This window comes from Rhipicephalus microplus, chromosome 2 (assembly GCF_043290135.1).
Source record: "Rhipicephalus microplus isolate Deutch F79 chromosome 2, USDA_Rmic, whole genome shotgun sequence".
NCBI classification, from domain to species: domain Eukaryota; kingdom Metazoa; phylum Arthropoda; class Arachnida; order Ixodida; family Ixodidae; genus Rhipicephalus; species Rhipicephalus microplus.
The window spans coordinates 218,349,224-218,373,346 of record NC_134701.1 but is presented as its reverse complement, the minus strand read 5'-3'; the positions used below and the strand labels follow the sequence as shown (position 1 = coordinate 218,373,346).

General features: G+C 44.4%; 1 protein-coding gene across 3 annotated transcripts in view; it reads left to right on the top strand.

Moving 5' to 3' along the window:
• Positions 1 to 24,123, top strand: part of LOC142774965 (cell adhesion molecule Dscam1-like) — a 492,538-nt gene that overhangs the window by 323,257 nt on the left and 145,158 nt on the right. For all 3 annotated transcript variants that reach the window (XR_012886599.1, XM_075876112.1, XM_075876103.1), the window contains exon 4: positions 8,615 to 8,761. Coding sequence is in view for 2 of the 3 variants with exons in the window: in XM_075876112.1 (XP_075732227.1) it covers positions 8,615 to 8,761 (147 nt within the window). In the remaining variant the exon portion in view is untranslated. The remainder of the gene's footprint in view (positions 1 to 8,614; positions 8,762 to 24,123) is intronic.

The following is a 24,123-nucleotide window of genomic DNA, read 5'->3' as shown; positions in this document are numbered from 1 at the left end:
AATTGAACCATACTGCAATGGCGCAGTTTTAGTGGTTACAAAACTTGTCAGGCCACAGAAATGATATATTCTGCCATACTTACAACAATGCAAGCCCAGTCGTCGCGATTGTCCACAGTGCCCTCGAAACAACTTTGTAACCCGGCCTTTTTACAGCGACGTTTTTTTTTTTTTCCTTAATGTAAGAGAAATATCCATTATGCGCATACTGTCTCGTGTATCAAATGCGATAAGCCATAGTTGTGGTTTATATTAACAATTTATGCCTCTGTAGCCTGGGAACACGCACACTTCTTTTTTACTCCTTTGTCCAGACTAATGCGCTACATGTCATACAGCCTCAGTTATGAGAAAAAAGTTAAATAGAGCTTTCAGCGAAGGGGATTTGCTGATGTACGCATCAGAAGCGAAATGAAGTACTTTCACCCGTAGCAAACTGCAGCTCCGAAAAAATAAAAACGTTAATGCAATATGGCCGCAGGCAATGCAGTAATACACTGTAGCAGTAATGGACGTTGCCCTGTTGCATTATTCGTTCAACCATAACGTGTATTAACAAAAAACCTATATCCACGAGTGCACTTACTTTCCGCATCATGCCACACAGAAAGTCGTTGTGATGTCATCGTCAATAAATATCTCTTTGATTGTCACTGTATATACTGTATCTCTTTCCACTGATAAATCAATCCTGTTTATTCTATTTCAACATTAGTAGAAGCCATAGCCATGAGCGAAGCGGTTGCTTCGTCGTCTTATGCCGAGAGCCATGTCGGCCGAAGACGTCATGCAGTAGTGGGGCCCATCCACCGTAAGGCTTCACTGAGTGTTTGTCAACTGAGGCTTGCGCCCCCCCCCTTCCTACTAAAAGGACAACGTAATCAAGGTGGTTGCGCTATTCAGTGAAACGCGGTCCACAACTTTTGGCGGGACCGCGAGCGCACGAATTTTCGCAATGCCTACCAAGACAGCGTTGTCAGCATTTGTGGTCACGTCGATGTCGGCGTACAACATATACGTGCTTCGCCAAAAACAACCGAGAAGTACTGTCACATTATGAGTAGTGAAGCTGTTCTTTGTCGAGGCTTTCGTATCCGACATCTATGGTTACAATGGTGGGCATGGTGAGCAAGGAGGGCAGAAATGGGTTGAATGCCACTGCTCACCACTGGTCTACAAAAAAAATGACAGTAACAGATAACCCAACACGCGGGTATGCGCTAGCATCATCGTAAATACCTATGTGCCACGTGATTTTAGTAAATCTCACTGCACACAACATCCACTAAAGAGGAAGAATGGAACGCTTAGCTCGACAAATTACGTGCGCTTTACAATAGTCACTCCACTGTGACCCAACACTTGTTAGTTATGAAAGGCGCTGCTGTGCTACCTCTCCAAAGTATAATAAAGAGTTGTTTAGTAAAAAGCAGTGATAAGGACTCGCAAAACATAGAAATGCGATAGCCTGATGAAGGGAAGGCCACCGGCTTCACTGTTTTTTCACTGTTAGTGAAGCAGAGATGGTTAGGTTGTTAATGAAATACGGATTTTAAAAAATAAACAAACATGGTTCAATACTCCACCGTAGATGAAGTGGCACGTGTTTTCACAGACATAGTTCAGGATTTATTGTGCGCTGATATATGGGAGCTCATACAATGTATGTTGGTATTTGCCAGCTCAACACTGTTTGAGGTGGATGCGCCCACGTTGGCGCCCATAGGAGTACATCTCTTTCCCGAAGACAAACGCCCACGATTATTAATTAGCCATTGTGTTAGCTGAATTTGTTAGCATATACCTGAACACGGCATATTGTGAACCGAGGTGTGAGAGCAAGCTAGCTGGTATTCCGCTATGTTAAAACTTAAACGCAAACGGTAAACAGCGGACAAGGTAATGACGAGGACAAGTTCTAACTTCAAACTATATTTATTAAAGCAACACACAAAAATACGTCTACCTTTCAAATGAGATCAAAATCTTATCCGTCAAAGCACGAGGGTGATAGAGCAAACTATAACTAAAACTAGACAAGACGGCACGGGCCAGTTCTTCTGGCGTATTTATGCTGTGACATGTGTTATGCCATGTGTTATGGCGACAACACTGTCTCTTATAGAATTCAAAGGAGTACGTTCGTGTTCAAGTGGCATCGACGTACACATCAGCTTGAGTTTCATGACATTACATCAAGAGCACTAATACAATTGTTAGAGCAAACCTTCAAAGGGATTGTCATCGTCAGCCTGTCTTGAGCCCTCTGTCTGACGAAGGCTTCTCCACAATGATCCTCAACTCACTCTGTCCCGCGCTAACTGATTCCATTTTATGCCTGAAACTTTCTTAAATTTGTCGTTTTCTTATACCCTCTGCCGTCTACGGCCAGGTTTACCATCTCTTAGTATCCGTTGCGGAAGGAAGGAGAATAGGAGGAAAAGAATGGCAGGGAGGTTAACCAGCCTATAGGCAGCCGGTTTGCTACCCTGCGCAAGGGAGGAGGATGAGAGAAATGAAAAATAGAGGAGAGAGGGAAGAGAGATAAACACAGCACATTCGGCACCACAGGCGCGCACACTCAGTCATAGTCCAGTCTTGTCTTTCACGGTATGTGACATTGCTGTTACATTCATTCCGATGTTCTAAGCGACCTTTTATTCTCTGTCCTTCTATAGACCGGGCCAACACATGTCCGCCTCCCCCCCCCCCTTTTTTTTTACTTGAGTATCTAAAATGATATCGTCAAATCTGTTCATTTTCTAATCTACACTGCTGCGTCCGGTCTCTTGATGTTAAACTTATCTTTTTTTTTTCATGGCGTTGACCGCCGCATAATACTTAGCTTCTTTTCCAGTGTTTGTTTTATAGTACTACTGGTCACAAAAAAATGAAAATTGACACATACCCGTTTGTGGCTTCAAGCCACAAGGGAAACCATATATGGACCTCTCGTAAAGAAAGCCTCTTGCGCCTATTAGTTCCGGGTCGATTCCCGGATCAGGATGAATTTCTCTACATCTGAGAACTGTTTTTTCTGAGAACCCCGTATGGGTTTACTTGCGGCATCGCGCCATGAACGGGTGTTTGTCAATTTCCCTATCTTAACCATTCAGCCACCTTGCGAGATTCCGCTCAACTTGTTTGCAACTACAGTTGCCCTAAATGTTAAAATGGCAAAAACAATGGTTTAACAGTTGCCGCTTTAGTTTTAGTAGTATGCGACCGTTCATGAGCTGACAGCGCCTCAAGTATTGAAGATTGGATGAGTTGGTTCGTCAAACTTGAACTGCTATAGCGCATTAGAGCAACAAAGAAACGACCAAGCAGACCGACACAAGAAAACAGAGCGCTAGCTTTCAACTGTTATTTATTCACAAATTGCAGCCAATATGTAGCCTTGCGCAAGTATACAAAGAACAGCCAAACGTATCACCAAGATTAAAGACACCATCTTTACTACACAGACTAAAGATTCATAGACGGTTCGTCTGATTTTAAAAAAGGCATTTTATGCTCGGGTTGCAAAGAAATCCTTAAATTCCGTCCAACCGCTTGCTCAAACGAGCACAATTGCGGTTTGGGCACTGTGAAACCAGCTCTTTTTACTCGATACCACTTTCATGTGGTAAGAGGTATATTGGCCAGATGGAGCGCTGCCTTAATTAAAAGCTCAAATAGCACCATTACAATGTCTACGAAAGATTCAAGGAACACACTGGAATTCACTGCCGTGATTGCATTGTGGGTGTACCCATTTCTTTAATCAATAGGAATTGGTAGAAACTAACCCATCACAAACTGTTTGAGAAATTATTTCAAGTGTATTGTATAGCAAGAGCTGGCATCACGTGTATCAGCATGGGCTTTATCTGAGCATGAAATGTCCTCTTATAATGAGGCGAACCGACTATGGAACTTTGGTCTGTGAAGTTGAGATGGTGTTGTCTAATCTTGGCAATAGATACGTTCGGGTGTTTTTTGTATGCTTGCTCAAGACTACGTATTCGATGCGATTTGCGAATAAAGCTCAGTTGGAAGTTAGCGCTCTGTCCTCTTGTATCCGTCTGCTCAGCCATATATTTTTTACTGCGATGCGCTAAAGCAGTTTAAGTGCTAGTAGGGCCTACTGTATATGTTCAAGCTCATCTATATTCATCAGCTGATCTGTGTTACTTGAGTAAGCTCCCCTGTTAACATTGAGCTAGGACAGGCCTACTGCTTTGCTGATTCAAAGGTCCGGGTTTGTATCGAGAATTCTCATTTTTTCGCCACACCACCTACACACGACGTTTGTTTTCTGCATAATCATCTTCTGCTCTCTGTGTGGCTATGTCTCTGTAATTCTTTAATCATTCCTTCTAACAATAATCATATTGTCGGGGATTTTACGTCCCAAAATCAAGGTGCGATCATGTCTTGTAATTCATTACCGTCATTGTTGAAGAGAACTGCATCGTCCGCGAATCGGTATGATATTCTCTATTGATCTTCAACTCTATTTTTTCCCAGTGCAGTCGTTTTAATACTTCTCATCGGCAAGCAGTGATACCTGCCTAAACCTACCTAAGTTCTTACCTAAACTACGGAATAGAAAAGCATTCCATGTCAGTCATTAAGATGGCGAAGCTCACGTGCAAGATGGTGGCCAAACAAGCACCCGTGAATGTTTCAAAGGCTTCTGAGAATCTTCTCTGATGCGGGCAGCACTTAAGTGGTAGTTGAAACTCGCAATGTTTGACAAGAGTTTGACAATAATATGCAATATTACCAAAGCAAGGTTCTTTTTGAAAATAGGGGCATTACTCGAGTCTTTCTCAAGCTTACTTACTAAAGTTATGAAAGAGCATCCACGACGTTTAATATTGTGAAGGAGGTTTGCAAACGGTGGATTACGTTACCGAAACCTAGAATGCTTAAAGTCCCCCAAAAAGTAAAAGGAGTGGTTTGCTCCTGTTATGTGATGCATAAACTAAGCCTCTGGTAGTAACGCATAAAAAGATCCAACGCGCACGCACACACGTGTTTGTGCTTGCATTCGTACACCTTTTTTTTTTTCAGTACAAGTGCGTGAGAATAGCAATGGCAACGCTGTACTCGCTCGAATGGCAACTCGAGATCATAAAGCAATCATCCTAGAAACAATCCAGTAGTTTCCCGGGAGTGCCCAATTCGAAAGAATATCCTGCAGACCTCAAGGCAAACAGCCGCTGTGTGCAATTATTGCTGAGAACCTTGAAGAAAAAAGCCGCCAGCGGTGAAGTAAGCGAGTGAGGGGATAAGGGTGGTTGAAAGGAGCGCGAGCAACCGTTATTTGCTGAAAGGAGCAACGCGACAATTTGACCTCAGTCAAACCACATGATTTAATGACTAAAAGGCTTAGCGGTTTGCGAGACTAAACGACGTGCTCTAATGACTTTTTTTTGCCTCCACTGTCTTTATTCTCTTTTTTTCGACTGCACTTTTCCCACTCATATTTCCTTTCTTCCTTTCATCTCTGGGCTCTATAGGTTAGTAGGTACCATGGAGCGTTTATTTCAACGCTTCACTGCATAAGCGACGACGCCCTGAGAGCATCAACGTAGATTTTTCTCGTAGTTGGTTTACTCAACACGAATTCATGAAGGAAGCATTGAAGGTTTGTCGTTCTATTTTCGCAAGAACGTTTCTCTTTTTTTTTTCGCATATCGCCTTCTTTGCGGCGTACATTTAATGTAATTGCCGACCCTCCTGCCCCTCCGTGTGAACGTGCGAAGGCTGGGAGAGAACATGACGACAGACTGCAGAGGCTCGCCCACTTCATTTGAACCAGTACACCACTGACGTCTTCTCGACTCCCACGCTTCTTTCGTTTTCGTCCACGTTGATGGAATAGAGCAACATTTGTCGGGTTTAATCCCGCGTTGAAAACTGCGCCGGGGATTATTGCTCTCTTACCATCGCTGCTCCCATCTCTTCCAGCCCATACGACCGCGACTGCAGCCTCGTTTTGTTAATCATTTCTCGTTGAAAGCTATCTCTGCAGCGTGTCTTCACGTTTCCATATTCAACGTCGCATGATCCAGGCTCGCTACTCTGTAGTAAATACACGCTACTGTATACTGCGTGGTGCGCCGAAAATGGCGCAACACTAGTGAGGAGGCCTGTGATTTCACAAAGTGTATCGCGGCGAGAACGGCTTGCAACATCGGGTGCAGGCGTCCGGCGAAGCCGACGCGTTATATGGTCATGACCATCAAATGATGCCATTACACTGATGCCGGCCATCGGCGAAGCAATGCGCGCGAAGGCGATGCCTGCCCGCGGCGTTGAATACAAGGAGTGATTTAACGACCGGCTCTCTCGCGTGAAGCACACGAACCAGCTTTCTGCTTTCGTTCATGCAAGCCTTACTTCTCCTTCGTTTCAAAATGGCTGTCGCGCGATCACGCGATTTAAATAGAAAATAAAATAAATAGAAAACCATCAGGAAATCGTGTTCCTGATGGTTTTCTTTCCCTGCATTGCCAGAGATGTAATTGCACACCGAAATTCAAGGAAACGGTTATAATCAATAGAAGTAGGCACGAGATGACGCGGTTGGTATTGGAGGCCGGCAGAATTGCAGAGCTAGGTGACACGTGTGTGAGCAGCCCATCAGTGGTGTTGACAGATAAGGAACTTGATTACATGTATTCGCGATAGGGTTTGTGGTAACATGGGATAAAAGGAAGAAAGAAAAAGTAGAAAAAGATTGAAAAATATAAAATTGTAAAGTATTGGAACACGCGCGTTGGTTATATTTGATGGTTTTTAGAGCTACGCACGTGCGACGTTGGCGTGGTGGATCGCATACACCACGGAGATCTGCGTGTAATAAATTGTTGTTGAAAGTTAGCGCTGTGTTGTGTCTATGTGCCTTCTCTTGTCCGTGTTCGTTGTCTGCGCTACCATCCATCATCATGTCTAACTCTAGGCCACATTCACAGTCGCCTGCCCAGGGATGTGCAGATAGGAACAGGGTGCTTTTTTGCTTTTTTTCAGGCACAAGGCGATTTGGTAAATACTCGCTCCTAATCTTTATAACGCTATTTTATCGCATTTTTGTCTATTCATTGCATTTTAGGTCAATGTAACAGTATTTTTCAAGAAAAGTCTTCTTATCTCGGGCAATATAAAAGCAAGATACTTTTGTCTTCGCATATGCTGATATACCGGCCAGAAAAGTAACACTGTAAAAAAAGAAAAAAACGTTATAGCGAGAGTGTTAATCTTGTATCATAAAGATCGACCGAATAAACTGTGAATTTTATATGACTAACTTCTGTGCTTTTGTGTAAATATGTGGACAACACACATCCATGTTTCCGCACTGCTTTGTCTTCTGTAACATCTTACCGAAGCTTTGTTTAACTCCCTATCATGCTTGTGAGTTTAGCGATTTTGTTGAAATATATCACTATTTCTTCTGCCTTGAGACATTCTGTTTGTTTTTTTTTGCTTTTTTACGTGCACAGTAAGTGTTATCTTTCATACCAATAGAAGCACGTTTTCTGAATACAGGTGCCAACCTTTCCTATAAGCCATATCAATTAAAGGAGACTTGTAACTGACTGAAGCTTCGCTAATATCAAATGCGAAAGTGGTTTCGCGCTTCATATATGCCAGGTATAAAGTGTTACACCAAACGTGTTCACGAGAGAAAGATAAATATTAGTGCTTTGTTGGAAGGCAGTAAATTTGACAGCAGCTATTTTGTATATTCTACAGAAGAGAAAGCAAATTACTCTTGTTCCCTCAAGTCCTTCACGTGGAGCGCATATCTACGTATACCATGGGCATAAGCCGGCCACAGGCATGTAATAAAGAAGAATCATTTTGCACTGATTTCCTCATATGAAGGTCACCTCTAATTATAACAAAATAAAGGAAAAGGAAAACATCTGCAAGGAATTTCAAAGCGTTCCGTAAAAATTCTCGTCGGCAGACCATCGAAAACACCCCGAAACAAAGTATAGTTGTGTTAATGCACAAGAGCTCGTTTCTGCATCGGTTTTTTTTTTGCCCTTATGTCCCGGTCTCCCACTGATTACTCAATAATCCACCGCGTGTTTCAGCGCCGTGTTTCAGCGCTGGAATATCATTAAGAGCGACGCGAACTCCCACTCCGACCATACCGCTATCAAAATTTCGCTCCCAACCCCACGGACGAGCCGGAGAAGGTGGTGCAACAAAGCAACGCAGGAATCGCTCAAACGAAACCTTAATTACATATATTTTATCGTGTTTTTCTTTATAACACTCAGCTAGGCACCAAAGTTCAATCATAGATTTTGAAATGCATATCGTTTGCTTCGAAAAAACAAGACAGAAAAATAAATGAGCCTGAGCGACGAGATAACAAAAAAGACAACAAAAAATTGGAACCAAAGTGCGCAGTTGAGCGACGAGATAACAAAAAAAAAAGAGCACGAAATTTGGAGCCAAAGTGCGGAGTGTTAGTGATTGTTTTGTGTGTGTTTGCACATGCTTTCGTGTGGCTGTGTCAAGGTTCTATCGCCTCATCGCCACCGCGGAGTACTAACGAGTTCCCAATACGCCCTTCCTTTCTCCCTTTCCCCGCTCTGCTGTGCAGACAAGTACCAGATATCGACGGAGGGGGACCTGGTCATCGACCGCGTCGACATGGCCGACGCGAGGCGCAAGTACCGCTGCATCACGCGCAACATTCTGGTCGGCGAGACCGTGTCCGGTTCCAGCTGGGCACAGCTGCTTGTTACCGGTAGGTGATGGCGGCCCGCCCGACCGACCACTCGTGCCTCGCGAGCCGCCACTATAACTACAACACCCGCTTCAACCGATCTGCCTTCCTTTCAGTACACCCCCTTTTCCCGCGTCGTCACTCTACCCTAGAAGCCTCTTTCTGGTATTTCTTTGTCGGTTGCTCGCCTTCCTTTACCTGTCACTCGGTTCTGCACCGCACTGCTGCTGCTCCAGCCAGCCGCCACCACTTGCTCTTGTCAACCCGTTAACGCGTCCGGGAGCCGTAAGCACCACTCCGCCCATTCGCTGCGTCGACACGCGCGCTAACGAACAAACGAAAGCCGACGGGCTTCTCCTATAGCGTGGATCTGGGCAACGGCACGAACGCTGCCCGGACGAGAACAATTTCGTTTGTCAGAGCAACGTACTCGTTTTTTCTTTTCGTCCCTTTTTTGCTTGTGCCGTAGCTTTCATGTAACACGCCACATCTATTTGCGTGCGTTTTCGGTATCTTATTCGTCACGCGTCGTTCATCTGTAGCTTTCGCGCTTGTTTCCTTTTTGTTTTAAGACTGAGAGTGAGCACACTGTTGGGTCTCGTAGATACGCAGGTAAATCATTCGCTCACAGAGCAATTTATAAAAAAAATGTATGAAGGGAAACAAAAAAGGCAGAAGGCAAGTAGGTCATTCGGAAAAACATCCAGTTCATCACCCTATATAAGACATTGGGGAAGTACAAGAGATGGAAGAAAGAGGGTGAGAGAATGGGTGTCACACTTTGACCGTGAAATTCGTATAATTGTAAAAATACTTGGCCGTTTTTAAAGGTCCAATATCTGCTGAAAATCGAACCAGTGTAAACTTAACTAGAAAACACTGACTATGTAAGCAGGTTGCTGTTGAAGAGTTTCAGAATAAAGATTATTTAATTTGCGCTGTTCTCACACAGCAACACATTATTGTTAGCACTTTCGCGATGTAGTGTGGAGCTGTTGTCGGCAATATGGTTCAGAAAAACTAACGGCCTTGAGAACAGTCAAATTATTAGACCAGCACTTTCATGCAGCACTGCTACGCCCTCTATTGTGAGGCGCTTCAAGGTGACCCACGCAAAAACAATGACCATACATCTCTACGACAAACCACTCCCCCAGTCTCGCAATTGTCATCAATATATGCATGTATTCTTTATTTGTTTGTGCGGGAGTTAACATGCACGTGGTCGGAGGGGCGATGCGTGTGTGCGCGAGCATACGTGTGTTCTCACCGGAAGAACGCCGCGGCTGCAGGAAACAAGAATAATGGCTAACCAAGCGAATCGCCGCCATAAATACCTCCAAACTATTTTAATTGGACGCACCTCCCAAACATGGACATGATTGCCCCCCTTGACATTGCAGAATAGAAATCTAACCATGCTTGTTTCACCTAGTAATGGATTTCTTTCCACGAACGGCGTAATTAACGAACCTTTTGGATGCAAAGCACCTCTTGGACTCGCATGTGTAACATCATACGTACGTACGTGAGCCTGTACGAGCGCCGCGCCACAAGTCGTTTCTTTTGCCGCAAATGTTGCAGTGGTGCCAAGTAAGTCATGCCGCTGATGCGCGTTGACGTCACGCTCCCCTCTTACACTTCTCTTACAGGGGCACGCTGACGTCACTCTCTCCCTCACCCGCCGCAGCATGCTCGCCGCGGCACCCGCAGCTGCCACTTCTATGTCGCGTGCCAGCAGGAACCTCTTAGCGTGCACTTCACCGATCAAAAGGCCGTGTTAATCAAGGCGAAATATGCGCATTCTCCGGTCCAGTGCCCGTGTCTCGACTCTGAAGAAACGACGAGTACGAAGTCATGCCAAAGAGTACAATGAAACTTGCACGAAACCCAACCAGACCCCCGTGAATTTGTGTAACGTTTACTCGAGCAAACGCTACACCAAGTTTCGCTTCGAACCGTTCTCAGCACCCGCGTCGGCGCCCGTTTTAACCGAGTCAACGCCGTGCGCAGCGCTGCTACTTCGCACTACATCATGGATCCCTTCGAGGAGATGGTCCATAATTTTTTTACTGTTGCTTTTCTTTTCCTGCCTTTACACCATGTTTGTAACGCCCCTGGTTACTACTTGGTTCTCACTATTGTTACGGTGTAACCGTCGCAACAGCTGGCGGGAGCACTTTGCGACGTCGATACACATTACAGGCCACATAGAACTGTTTGCTGCGTTGGCTAGGGCCCACCGGAGCTGCTGGCCATTGCTGTACCAATGTTCTAGCTCTCTGTCCTTTTATTTGTCTACACCTCCCCTCTCTGCTCTTCTCTCTCTCCTCTTCTCTCTCTCCTCTTCTCTCTCTTCCCACTTTCTCTCTCTCTATACATCAGTTATCGCAGCATGTGCCACCCGCTGAACATTAGACGCACCAGTTTCGGTCGCAAACTGAATGCGAATCCGATGAAAGCCTCCTAGGGCCCGAAGCTGCGCAGCGGGGTGTAATTAACGTCGCGTAACGCTGTCCACATTGAGGCGAGAGAAAGAGTGAAGGAAATGAAGGGCGAGAGAGAACGGCAGGAATAACGTTCGTGTCGTTTTCAGCTGCCACGAAAAACGGCTCCCCCGTTGGCACACTGGCGGCTGATAACTGCTTGGCTATTGATTTTTGGCGCCGCCAGCTCGGGACCTGACCAAAGTTTTATTTTATTACTCTTGTTAGGTGGCTATTAGCGAGAATCCACGCGCGGGCCAGGCCTGAATCTCTATAGGGGACTACTGTTCTCTGCAAAAGCAGGCCAGAGACGCCATGTGAAGTACTTGGGGGTAATAATCGGTCGGAAGCAGGTATCCGTTCAATATATGCTCTAGTCGTTGTCACACCCGCATTTCGTCTACTTAATGGTAGATATTAAATGTTGGTAACGTGCGAAAGATGCATGTGGGTGTGGCAGATTGCTGTTTCGAGGAACATATAATACTTCACCTTGATTTCTTCTTCTCGTTTTATTCGGCAGGATGTATGTCATGAGAGGTCTGCATCGAACAAATAGTATATACAATACAAGCGCATGGGGATTAAGCAGACCAAAGTTTGGCTACTCGGAAACGCCTCTGCATTCGATAGTGTGGGCGCAACAACTCCCAGCAGCCACCTAGGTGGGCCCAAGCTCGGGCTTTCCATTAGCCCAACTTTAAATAAAGTTACCTTATCATCATCATCGGAAACGTGACATCGTTTAATGAAAGAGAGTTAGGTGTTTTGCTAGATTTTTGGCCGGTAATGTAAAATACGTTATTATGTGGACGCATCTGAACGAATATACACCGTTATTCAATCAATATATCTTAGATCCAACTTAAACTACATTTGGTTACAACCTAAATACAAGCGCCGCTCACAGAACTGCGGCACACCTGTCATTTATTTGTTCAAGAGAGTCATGCTACGTAACTTTCGTTGCAACCATAAATTATTTTTCGCTGCTAACATAAATGCGATGCACAGTACTGATTAACGTTCATCGTCTCTACTTCAAACATTACGTTTGACAGAGAGTGATGCTAAAACCTTTGCTAAAGTTGCACAAAAAGTCAGATTTTTTTCAACCACAAACCATCGAGACCAACATGTGTCTGTGAGGAAAAAGAACGATCTGAACTACGCAAATGGTACTTGACGCATAGAGAAAGAAGAAGACAAGAGCGGACACTCCGCGAAACCTGGCCTCAGGAAGTGCGTCACGACTACGTAACGAACTAGTGCTCTCACCAAACGTCAGAGGGCGCAAGCGCAAAAAAAAAAAACAGTTATAATCAATGCACCAGAATTGTTTTTACAAAATAATAATTATACGCCCAAATTTGGTATGTTTTTTATACATAAAAACAATTTATACAACACACCTTACGCGATTATTTTTCTTCAGCCGTACTGTCATAAACACCATCTACCTAGCGACAAGCCCATGCATGACTGACAGCGAGAAGCTTTCGTCGCTTTCGTCAACGTCGGCTGCGTCGGCGTTTTCATGCGTGAGATAACAGGTGAGGCACGTTTTCAAGCGAAGCTTGTTGAATGACATGTTGTTGGTCTTGTTGGGTCATTTTTTCAGAAAACGGTTACACTTGCGCGAATAAGACACCATGCAAGAAACATAGAAAGATGCACACACACACACGTTGCGCTTCGAGTGTGCGAGTTTGTTTCTTACGTGGCGTCTCATTCACGCAGTTGTAACCTTTTTCTGAAGCTTGTAAGGACTGGGAAGTTCGCTAAAAAGAAAGTTTGTGGCTCTATGCGGCGGCTAGACGGGAACATTGTGCAACGTATGCAGTATAGCAAAGGCGGCACGGCGTCATGCCGAGGCGACGCGTGCTGCGTCTGCCACGGACGCGAGCGTCTGTGCGCTGAGCGTAGCTGGGCAGCTAGGTCATAGGCTCGGTGCAAAATATTGAGAAGCATTCGCTGGGCCTCGCATGCTTCACGACGCGTTTCCCGAAGGCTCGGAACACGAATAATTCTTGGTGTGCCGGAGACAAATCTGGACTAGCCAAGTGGCCATCATATTCGTTTTTTCGCTAGCCTTGTGCCACTAGTGCAAGCTGCTCACAAATTTTTTTGACGTTTCCAATATAATTTTACCGCATAAATTTCAACTACAATTTTTCTTCCCAAGGTTCTGCTGATACTGCGTACGTACGAAGGTTGTTCTAAAGTTCCCAGGCCGCGATACCATTGCATTACAAGGGATAGCGGCCTGGAAACTTCTGAAGATCTTTGTACGTGGTCTTGACGTATATCTTTGCAAGTCAGAGTTTTATGGGTCAGAGATGTATCACCGGTTTTGTATTGTGCATCGATTAGCTAATCATTCAAAGGGGTTTGTTGGTACACTTATGACGTGCACATATCTTTTTCGTAATTTGACAGCGAAGCATCCACTTACTAACATTTTCAGACCGCGCTGACGCCATGCCGTCCGGCGGTCCAAGCTACGGCAGCTACTGCTGTGTATCGTGGTGCTTCAACAATGGCAGAACACACAAGAAGCCTGGGACGAGTTTCTTCCGCATACCACGGCGAGATGCATTTGTTGTCTACCTTTGTCATATTGTGCTTTTTATATTCTCAGACTCTACCTTGCCTTTGAATAAAACATTACGGATACTCTGTCTCTTTGACTGATATATACATTCATCACTCGTTCCAAAAGAAAAACACAAGCGCGATGAATAAAACCGTAGTGAATTATCATTACCTGCATCTCTTTTTATTATAACTTAATCGAAATAAAAATTACGTCACGACCGATTCGCACGAACCACTGAACAAAACAAAACAGGGAATCGCTAAATCAAAACGACCTACAAAAACTATCAATTTGGGCGATGAATAGTGGTCTGAAATCATGAACTTTCGTCATAGCCAAACGTCGGTTATGCAAAGTAATTCAAAATTTGCGCCAGTGAAACCGAAACAGGAAGCGCACGCCACTTGCTCTCATCAACCACTAGGTGTGCTAGGGTCGATTGGGCCGCTGGGGTCTACGGGAGTGTCCACTCTTAACCTTTATTTCTCTATGCTTGACGTCCCAAAATGAGCAATTATGATTTTGTGCCGCCTACTCAATTTTTTGTCGCGAAGAGTGAGTCACGGTGGTCCGTGGAGCTTGCATTCATTCTTCGGGTGTAAACGACTATATAAAGCTGTCGAACACATATGTTGTCGTAGTGCTTACGAAAGTATCCGCTTAGCAAAACGGTCACTGCCGAAATAAATAAGGCTCGCCGTTCAACTTGGCGAAGCTCCCTAGGGCCTAGCCTTGTAGACGTGTGCGTGCGTCACGCGGAGATCCACGAATGTGAGACACCGATGTTTCTCACATCTGAAGTAAATTTTTAACAATAGACTGATATAAATCACAATTGTCACAGGATGATTAAAGAACCTAGACGTGCAAATTCTTTAGGCCGACGAGTCGGCGACTTCAACGTACACATTACGAATCTTATCGGGCCTGGCTTTTCCGCCGAAGCTCACCGTCTGCTCTCATGGTGGTTAGAAAATCATTGCTATAGTCGAAACGTGTTTGTATGTGAATAAAAAAAGCTTAATCATATACTAATAGCAATCAAGATTGCGACATAACAATATAAAACCCCTACAATCACAAGCCCTTTATACTAGTCGGCGAGTTCAACGTAGACATTTCGTACGTTAAGATGAAGCTTTGTCGTTGAGTATTTATTTCACTTTATGTAACCCAATTTGCATTATATGAGGCGACACTCAGGTAAGATATCTGAGACACAAGAAAAAGTTTAACGATACACTAGGATCAATTATAAGGGTGACATAACCATATAAAACATCTACAAGCACAAACCCATTGTGCTAGTCGGTGACTTCAACGTAGACATTATGGACCTTAGGACCGAGCTTTGTCGTTGAGTTTTTATTTCACTTCATGTCGCCCAACTTTTATTGTGTGAGGCAACGCTCAGGTAACATATGTGAGACACAAAAAAGGTTTAACAGTATACAAATATCAATATTAGGTGCGAAAGGAAAATATAAAGCTCCTACACTGCACAAACCCTTTTTGCTATGTCGGTGACTTCAACTTGGACACTATGGACCTATCGACTTAGCTTCATCAATCATCATCTTTCGCTTCGTGGATATGCGTGGATTTTTTTTTAAGGCGGAGCATTTCTTAGCCGCATGATGTCACGCCGTCCACGTTCCCACTGCACATGATCGTCTCGTCTCGTCTCCCTCGAACGCGAGCGGTGTGTATATAAGCGGTGGAGCGCACGTTCAGAATTTAGCGAAGGGCATTTCCTATCCGTCCAATACAACGACGGCACCAAGCAATAAAGGTAGACTTTACGTTTGCACTCCTTTTCTTCGCTTTCAGTTCATTCAATAAACAAGAATAATACAGAATAAATAACAAGCATTTCCAGACCACACCTAATAACGCAACATTCACGCGATACGCCCCCTGTCTGTGACGCATTTACTCGAGTTCCCCCCGTGGGAAGATGGGGGCGCCAATGTTTTTTTTTTTATTTTAAGTGACGGAACAAGTAGGGCTTGTCTGAAGCAGCTCATTTGTCTTATTGCGCAAGCTGCAATGCATGAGCTATAAGCAGAAATGCGCACACTAATATAAGGGGACTGACAATGAAATGGGGAAGAGATTCATCAATAAGCCGATATTTCAGTGCACTCCAAAGAAAAAAGGTGTGAAGAGGGTGCGAGGTTTGTCCTTTTGAAGACTAATAGGGCTGCCAGAATGGTTAATTTTTCTAGGGACTAACGACTCTTGGTCTAACGGTTAGTACCCACAAACCAATTCAAGTGACCCACATTTAGTCTTCCCATTTTCAGCTTAGCAGGTAACACTTGTTCCCCACAAATTACATCAAAGTACTAGCATTTAGTCTTGACATTTAGACCTAAGCGGGCAATCGATGGTCCTCACAGTTACATTTAGCCGGACAAATGGTTGGTCCACTCTAATACTCCACACCGATGGACTTTTTATCACCCCTAATACCGTAATGACCATGGAGGATTTTCTAGTTACTCTCCGCAAAACCTAACACCTTTTCTCCTGTTTAACTCTACAGCGAGCAACAAATGGCGCGGAAAAGAACTCGCAAAAAAAATGTTTAGTCATTCGTGTATCACTGCTTTCTCAGTCAATGCAACAACGAAAGACAAATGTGAGACAAAGATATCTTTTATTTTTCTATATACGTATGACGTTTCTGTATTATTTCAGTAAATTCACGGTGAAATAGGCAGTACAAGTCCAGCCTCATCAAATCTCGTATACAGTCCTCCTTGTGAAGCTTCTGAGGCGGAAATAATAGATGACAGATATTGCACACGCCACTGCACACAACCTACTGCACTTTGTGGTCTACGGCTGCACAACAAGATTGCAAAAATAGTTAGCCACACGTCGCAGAGGATGAACATGCATGCATATATAAAATACGTGCGAAGTGAAGTAAAAACATGCGTGTAAAATATGACATGCAAACAATTAGCATAGCCTACGTACAGTGAGAATCGACGATACACGAAGCAGGAATGAGGAAGGTTGATATGTCAATTACGAGTCAGCACAATTTTACAAGGCGAACGTAAATTATGCCGTACAGAGTTCAATGCCAAGTTGTGTTTAGAAGTGTAGTTTACCTTGGTCGTCTATTCTCTTCACGTGATACCAAATTTAGTATCACGTGACGTCACATGTAGAGCTAGTGAAACGGCCGCGAACATGCTGTGAGAGCAGCAAGTAGTCATGTTTTACATCGCACGCATGCCATGACTGTCATATTTGGACGTGTCATTTACCTTCGTCAGCTATTCACGTCATGCGATACCCAATTTCGTATAAGTGGAGCTAGCGAAACGGCCGCGAGCACACTATGAGCGTAGCATATAATCATGTTTCACATAACACGCATATCATGATTATGATGTCTAGACGTGTCATTTACCTTCGTCGTCTATTCACGTCACGTGATGCAAAATTTGGCTTATGTGGAGCTGGGAAACGACCCCGAGCGCACCATAATCGTGGTGTGTAGTCATGACTAGTCATAACATGAAAATCATGACATGCATGTTATGATTTCTACGTTAGGGTCTGTCACTTAGGTTATCCATGCAGTCATGTCATACCATACAAGATTTTCAAAATGTCGTGTGAACGAAACCACCGCAAGAGCAGCAAGATCATGAAATGTAAATCATAACATTCATGACATACATATCATGATTTTCATGTTACAACTAGACAATTATGCTCGTCATACAGTGATGTTATGCCGTATCAATTTGGGTATCGATACCATTATCGAGACGGCTAGGTGAGCTAAAAGTCGTCCGTGTGCTTAGATTTGGGTGCACGTTAAAGAACCCCAGGTGGTCGAAATTTCCGGAGCCCTCCACTACATAATCATATGGTGGTTTTGGGACGTTAAACCCCACATATCAATCAGCTAAAAGTCGTAGGCGGATAGATAGATAGATAGATAGATAGATAGATAGATAGATAGATAGATAGATAGATAGATAGATAGATAGATAGATAGATAGATAGATAGATAGATAGATAGATAGATAGATAGATAGATAGATAGATAGATAGATAGATAGATAGATAGATAGATAGATAGATAGATAGATAGATAGATAGATAGATAGATAGATAGATAGATAGACAGATAGATAGATAGATAGATAGATAGATAGATAGATAGATAGATAGATAGATAGATAGATAGATAGATAGATAGATAGATAGATAGATAGATAGATAGATAGATAGATAGATAGATAGATAGATAGATAGATAGATAGATAGATAGATAGATAGATAGATAGATAGATAGATAGATAGATAGATAGATAGATAGATAGATAGATAGATAGATAGATAGATAGATAGATAGATAGATAGATAGATAGATAGATAGATAGATAGATAGATAGATAGATAGATAGATAGATAGATAGATAGATAGATAGATAGATAGATAGATAGATAGATGCTCTCAAAGTCGCCGAAGTTCACTAAGAAATGCTTTGCATTTAATAACTTTGCCGTGATGTCATACATCGTACAAGACGCATTTCGAGCCACATCGCGCAAAAGTTTCAGTTCAGCGGCCGCAGCCATAACTCTAAGACGCCACGAACCACAGTGCCGGCATCCAGCCGGTGAGTTCTAAGTGAGTGACGCAGTACAGCTCGAGCAAGCGAACGTGAAACCGAACACGGCGTCGCACGCGGGGCGTCTGCCGTCAGGGAACCTCGAAAAAGAAAGCGAGTGAACGCTCAGCCGCCGCCACGAATAGCGCCGAGCCGGTTCGGAACAAGCGCCGATGAAACCGATGACTATGGCGGCTCTTTACCACAAGCTTCCTTGAGTGAGTGCGAGTGCAGCGAGCGAATGCGAGTGCACCGCCGGAGCCACCGCCAACAGCCGGCGCCAAGCTGCTTGCGACCGATTGACGGGGAAGCCAACTATAATGGCGACCAATTTTCACAAATTTCTGACGTTAGCGGAAGCCCACACCTGCCCGTGTCGGTGCGCTTCAATTGCACGGCATACTACAACCAAGCTCATTACCGGCAACCACAACGTGTTTTGGATGACTGGCAGCGCAGCGACGAGGTCTCCAGCCAATATGGCTAGCCCGCAGCTCAACACGGCGGCGAACACTCAATGAGCAAGTGGCCGATGGTGATGGCGGCCAATTTCTAGGTGGTCACAAAGCACAGGCCAGCTGCAGACACCCAAGCCGACAGCCCGTTGCTGGCAGGCGCGATCCGTATCGCGCACGCGAAAAGTACAGCAGAATAAAGAGTTATCACCTACTTGTGAAGTAATTCATCGTCGATTCATGCCCTGAGTCAGACTGAAATAATGTATCCGATCGGCCTGCTGTCTTCTCAGCCGTCATTCCCAACCGCTCATGTCGTGAGGTGGTCACGACCATCGTGATTACGCCAAGATATAAAGCGTGGCATGCCGATGTGTCGAGATCTGCTGTAGACTTCATGTGTGCAGTGAAACGTAAAAGCAACTTCGCGTGCTCATTCATGGGTACGTCTATATAAGGCACGCAAGGCACCTCGGCGCAATTCCTAGATCGCCTAACTCTGGGAGCGCGAGGCAAAACGCCAACCATCGCCAAAAAAAAAAGGGGGGGGGGGAAACTAGACCTAGAGCGAGAAGGACGGTTAGTTTCCTTGACAACAGTTTGCACACGGCCCGCATCTCCAGCGCACTTTGGAGACTATAGCCGTTTTTCACACGGCACGCATCACTCTGTAATTACTCCTCAATAGTCTATCCGTTAATCGCGCTCGCCTATTAAGCCCCGTCACTCCTTTTCGGGTAATTTTGTCTAAGAGTGTATGACTCCCGCGTCTAAAATAGGCCACCACTCGAATATATATGACTACCTTCCGCCTCCACCCTCATCGTTTTTATATTTCTGTTCCTTTGATTCTTCTATATTCGATATAGAGGACTCGGCAACAGAATTCTGTTTTTATTTTATAGATACAGCGCTTGTGTAAGTCTACCAGTCGAAACGCACAGGCTTAGCGTCGCGTATACGAGCTAAAAAATATGTGCTTACTCTTACAAATATGATAGCTTATGACAGGGCCGGGTTAGTATACAGGCCAGAAACTGGCCGATAGGTCCGACAGCACTTACCAGCCATGCCCAATATCCCGAACCATACTTGAGACACCTGAGTCGAAAGTACTCCTCGTTTCCTGTTACAATGCTGTGTGCACGAGTTTTTTATAACGCTCCAACGGACATCTAACCTGTAAGAGTTCTTCCGAGACTATTTTGATTTTTTGTTTAGAAAGGAGGTTCTGTTAAAAGAAATCACCACATCGAGCGAAATAAGATTCTTAGCTCTTCAAGCACGTTCGCGATGTCACGAAACATTCGCAGACCACTTGCTAGTGAATGCACGTTCCGCTCTTTCTCTCCGTGTGGGCGACGTGATGTTGTCAGAGCCGCGGGCCCGAGCCAGCAGTGTGAGGCCGCTGTTTGATTCAATCTTACGCACGTTTGGAGATCAATGCTTGCATTTGTCACGCAAGCTGCCCACCACCAAAGCATTCTTTTTTCTATCTTCTTTCTTCCGCAAATTCATTTTTTTCTTCCAACCAATTCTCTCTTCTATCAATGAGCCCTGTGGCATCCCCGCAGTTGTGTTTCTTTAACTTTTCTTTACCGCTATTTTACTGGAGCGATCGTTTTGAAGGGAAGCACTCATGTCGCTAACATGTCTTGCTTTGTGTCTTGTCCCGACACTAGTTCAGTCTTTTCACGGCAAATGCGACGTGCGACCGCGGTAAACATTTATGGAGCACGTAGGAAGAACAAAGGTCTAGCCCGAACCAACGTACGAACATCCCTCGCGCGTACCAGTGCGGTTCTTCGAGTTAGGTTAAAAAAAGCGAGAGAATTCACGCGCCTCGTGTTTACGTTCCGATTTAACTAGACCGGACGGAAACCAGCAGTGAAAAAGAGACAAGCCATAAGGAACTGAGCTTAGACTTTTTTTTTTCCTTACTGCCAACCGGAGCCAATAGCTATGAAAAAAGAAGCTGAGAAAAAGAAAACAGAAATCAATCTGCACGACGTCCCTCGTAAAACGTATTCCTGGTTCTTCTTTATCGCGTCGAGTGAAGCGGTGGCGGTGATTCTGGAGATGCCGTTCGGGACGAATTGAAACGATCGCCATTTGTTTGTGACGTTGATGTCGCCGTCTAGGATCGCCCGGGTCGTCGTCGGAGACCGTCGTGTGTACGAGGCGAGAGTGCTTCCCGCGCAATCCTTCCAAGAAAACGAAAATTGAAAAGATACACATGATCGTGAAATATAAGCCACGTGCGTCCTCTGCCTACCAAGCCCGTACACTTAAAGGAGTAACAAAAAGAGAACAAAAAATGGCGATGTAGAAAAACGGGGAATAGCAAGCGGGGAGGAGGAGCTTGCGCTCACTGCGAATGATGTTTAAGGGTCTATATCTTTCTTTTTTTTCTTTTTTTTATGGCGTGTGCGATCAAAGTTTATGCCTTAGTGCCTATTTATCAATTTTTTCACTCTTGTTTTTTTCTAGGCTGGGAAGTAGAGAAAGGTGTGTAGGGAGTACGAATACATGTGGACGACAGACTGCGAGGCGTCTATACTTCTTTATGGGTGCGAGTAGTGTGCATTTGATGCAAAGTGAGCAAGCAGAGAGATGGTAGGGGTATAAAAAAAAATTTATAGAAAGAAAAAGAAGGAACACGGCGGCGGGCCGACACACGTAGTTGTCACGTGGGTGAAAAATGACGACCACTGCTTTCTATTCAGTCTGGGCGAAAGATAAGCTAGAACGAGTGATTTCGAATTCCTGGGGTCGCGTGCTTACATCTTTTGCCCGCTCAAACTCTCCAAGATTTTCTGGCCCGGATGGCGAAACACAGTTTGTCAAGCTTCATCTACGTAAGTTCTGTTTTCGTTTGTGAACGTTTTTCTGTTCGGACTATACCGCGCAATTTTTTTTCGAAACTTTGACTTGGTCGTTCGCTTCTTCATTTATCATATTTTAGCCAGCTGGAAAGCCTGGCTCTTTCTTTTTTTCTCCTTTTCGGACTACCAGGTCTAGAAATGACGATAACGCTGCTCCTTCTCGGGTTTTCAAATAAAGCTTCCCGCCAGATTTTTTCAGCCCATAAACACACGCGTGGGTATTTCTGCATTTTTATGCTTTACGCGTACGTTTTTTAGCGTCGCGCATGGCCATTGCAAGTTACCGGCAAAAATGAAAATGACTTTAAGAGGGAGTTATACCTTTGAAACTACGGCAAGAAAGACATGCTTTATCTTTGTGTGTCGGACGATTTCTAGTCTTACGCTGCTTTAGCAGAACTGAAAGCACCAAGTCTTCTAGGCTCCTATATGCTTCAGACACGTACGCCTCTCTGAACCTTATGATGCCCAACCTAGTGGTGTACTGATCGTGGCACTCGATTTCTGACCCGAAGGCCGCGGAATTAAATCTCGGGTGCATTTAGATGGAGGTGAAAAGTAGAGGTCTGCGTGCTTAGCTTTAGGCGTGTGTTGAAGAACATCGGAGGGTCAAAATTTCCCGAGCCCTCCACTACGGCGCCCGTCTTGTTCATATCGTGATTTATGGGACGTGAAATCTTAATTATTATTATAATAATATTATTATTATTATTATTATTAGTAGTAGTAGTAGTAGTAGTAGTAGTAGTAGTAATAGTAGTAGTAGTAGTAGTAGTAGTAGTAGTAGTAGTAGTAGTAGTAGTAGTAGCCTGACAATGCAGGAATGCTTGCTCACAGCAAGACGCTGTGCTTGCAGTAACAGCATGGTAATGGTAACGTAAAACGTACTATCTGGGTAAAATGAAACAGGAACAGCGGCAAGCCTTCGCGATGGTATAGTGCACGTCGTTTAGTTATCACGATTACAGGCGCGCGCATCCTGTTCGGCAACTCTGCGTGCCTGTCAATTGTGATAACGGGATGTCGTGCACTATACCACCGCGAAGGCTTGCCGCTGTTCCCGTTTCGTGTGTCGTGAACAGTACATTTACTCAGCCCATTGTGAATATTCAAACAGCGGAAAAGGCTCAAGCTGGTTTTCTATTTCATCTAAATTTTCCATGAACTTCTCACGCGTGTCAAATCATTCAGGACTCTTGTAGCCACCTTAACACTTTAAAGTTTAACAGCATAGGTGTGCGAGGCTTTTTCATTAAAAGGGGCCATTAAAAGGGGCCTCATTGTCCCCGTGAACGAATCCTGCGGTAAATAAGCTTTCCAATAGACGGAGAAATTAAAATGTAGTAATAGCATGCTACTCGGAACAGCCTCCATGTGGTCTCTGGCATCACGGGGGTCCTTGTGGGCGTCTGTCGCCGCATAATAGAGCAATCAATTACACACTCAGAACAACACTTCGTCAAATGATGCATGCCGTTTTTGAAAACAAGATCCACTGGGTTCCTAAAACGTGTATTAGTTATGACAAACAATAACTGAACTTTTAGGTAACTTCGGCTATTAGTGAAATGCCGACTAATGTAGATTTTGGTGCTGCACTGAAAATGTTTGAGAAGAAAACACAGAAGTGTTGGCTCAACTGGTGTTTCTGTTTTGCATAACGCTCTTTTCACTGTCGCATGCTTAATAACTGCGTCAAGTCACACTTTCAAGAGCAGAGGTTGTTTTGCAATTATTTCGTTATATTTTCAGTTAAGCATTTAACCGCGCCCATCAAACAATAACAGATAGCTCAGATTAAAAGGGGGGGGGGCGGCAAACACCGACTTTCTTGCATTTCTTTTTATGCTCAAGCATACGTTTAGCAGTACAACAATATTGTGGGTTTGGTTGTCCGCACGAAATACCCCGAAAGAAGTTACCCAACCCTATGGCACAAGGAGTATTGCAGTTTGTACTGTTTTATCAATGCGCAGTTAAACCATCTCGAACACACGCTTAATTTGTGTGCGAGTGTTTGAAATGCGGTAAGGTCTGAAAACTTGTTTGAAACGTTGCTACTCATTGATTCTGTAGTTAGCCGCTGCTTTGCCTAAGTGGTGACAGAGCTGGGTTGCCAAGACGAAGACTCGGTTTTGATGACGGCTGCTGTGATCGATTTTAGGGGTGGTGAAATGCTGAGGGCCCATGTACTGCCCGGTTTTTCAGTGTATGCTAAAGAACAACACGTGGTCGATAATTTTCCCCAGCACTCCCCCACTGCATCTCTCACAGCCGAGAGTCGCTTTGAGGGAGCAGACCCAATAAGCCAA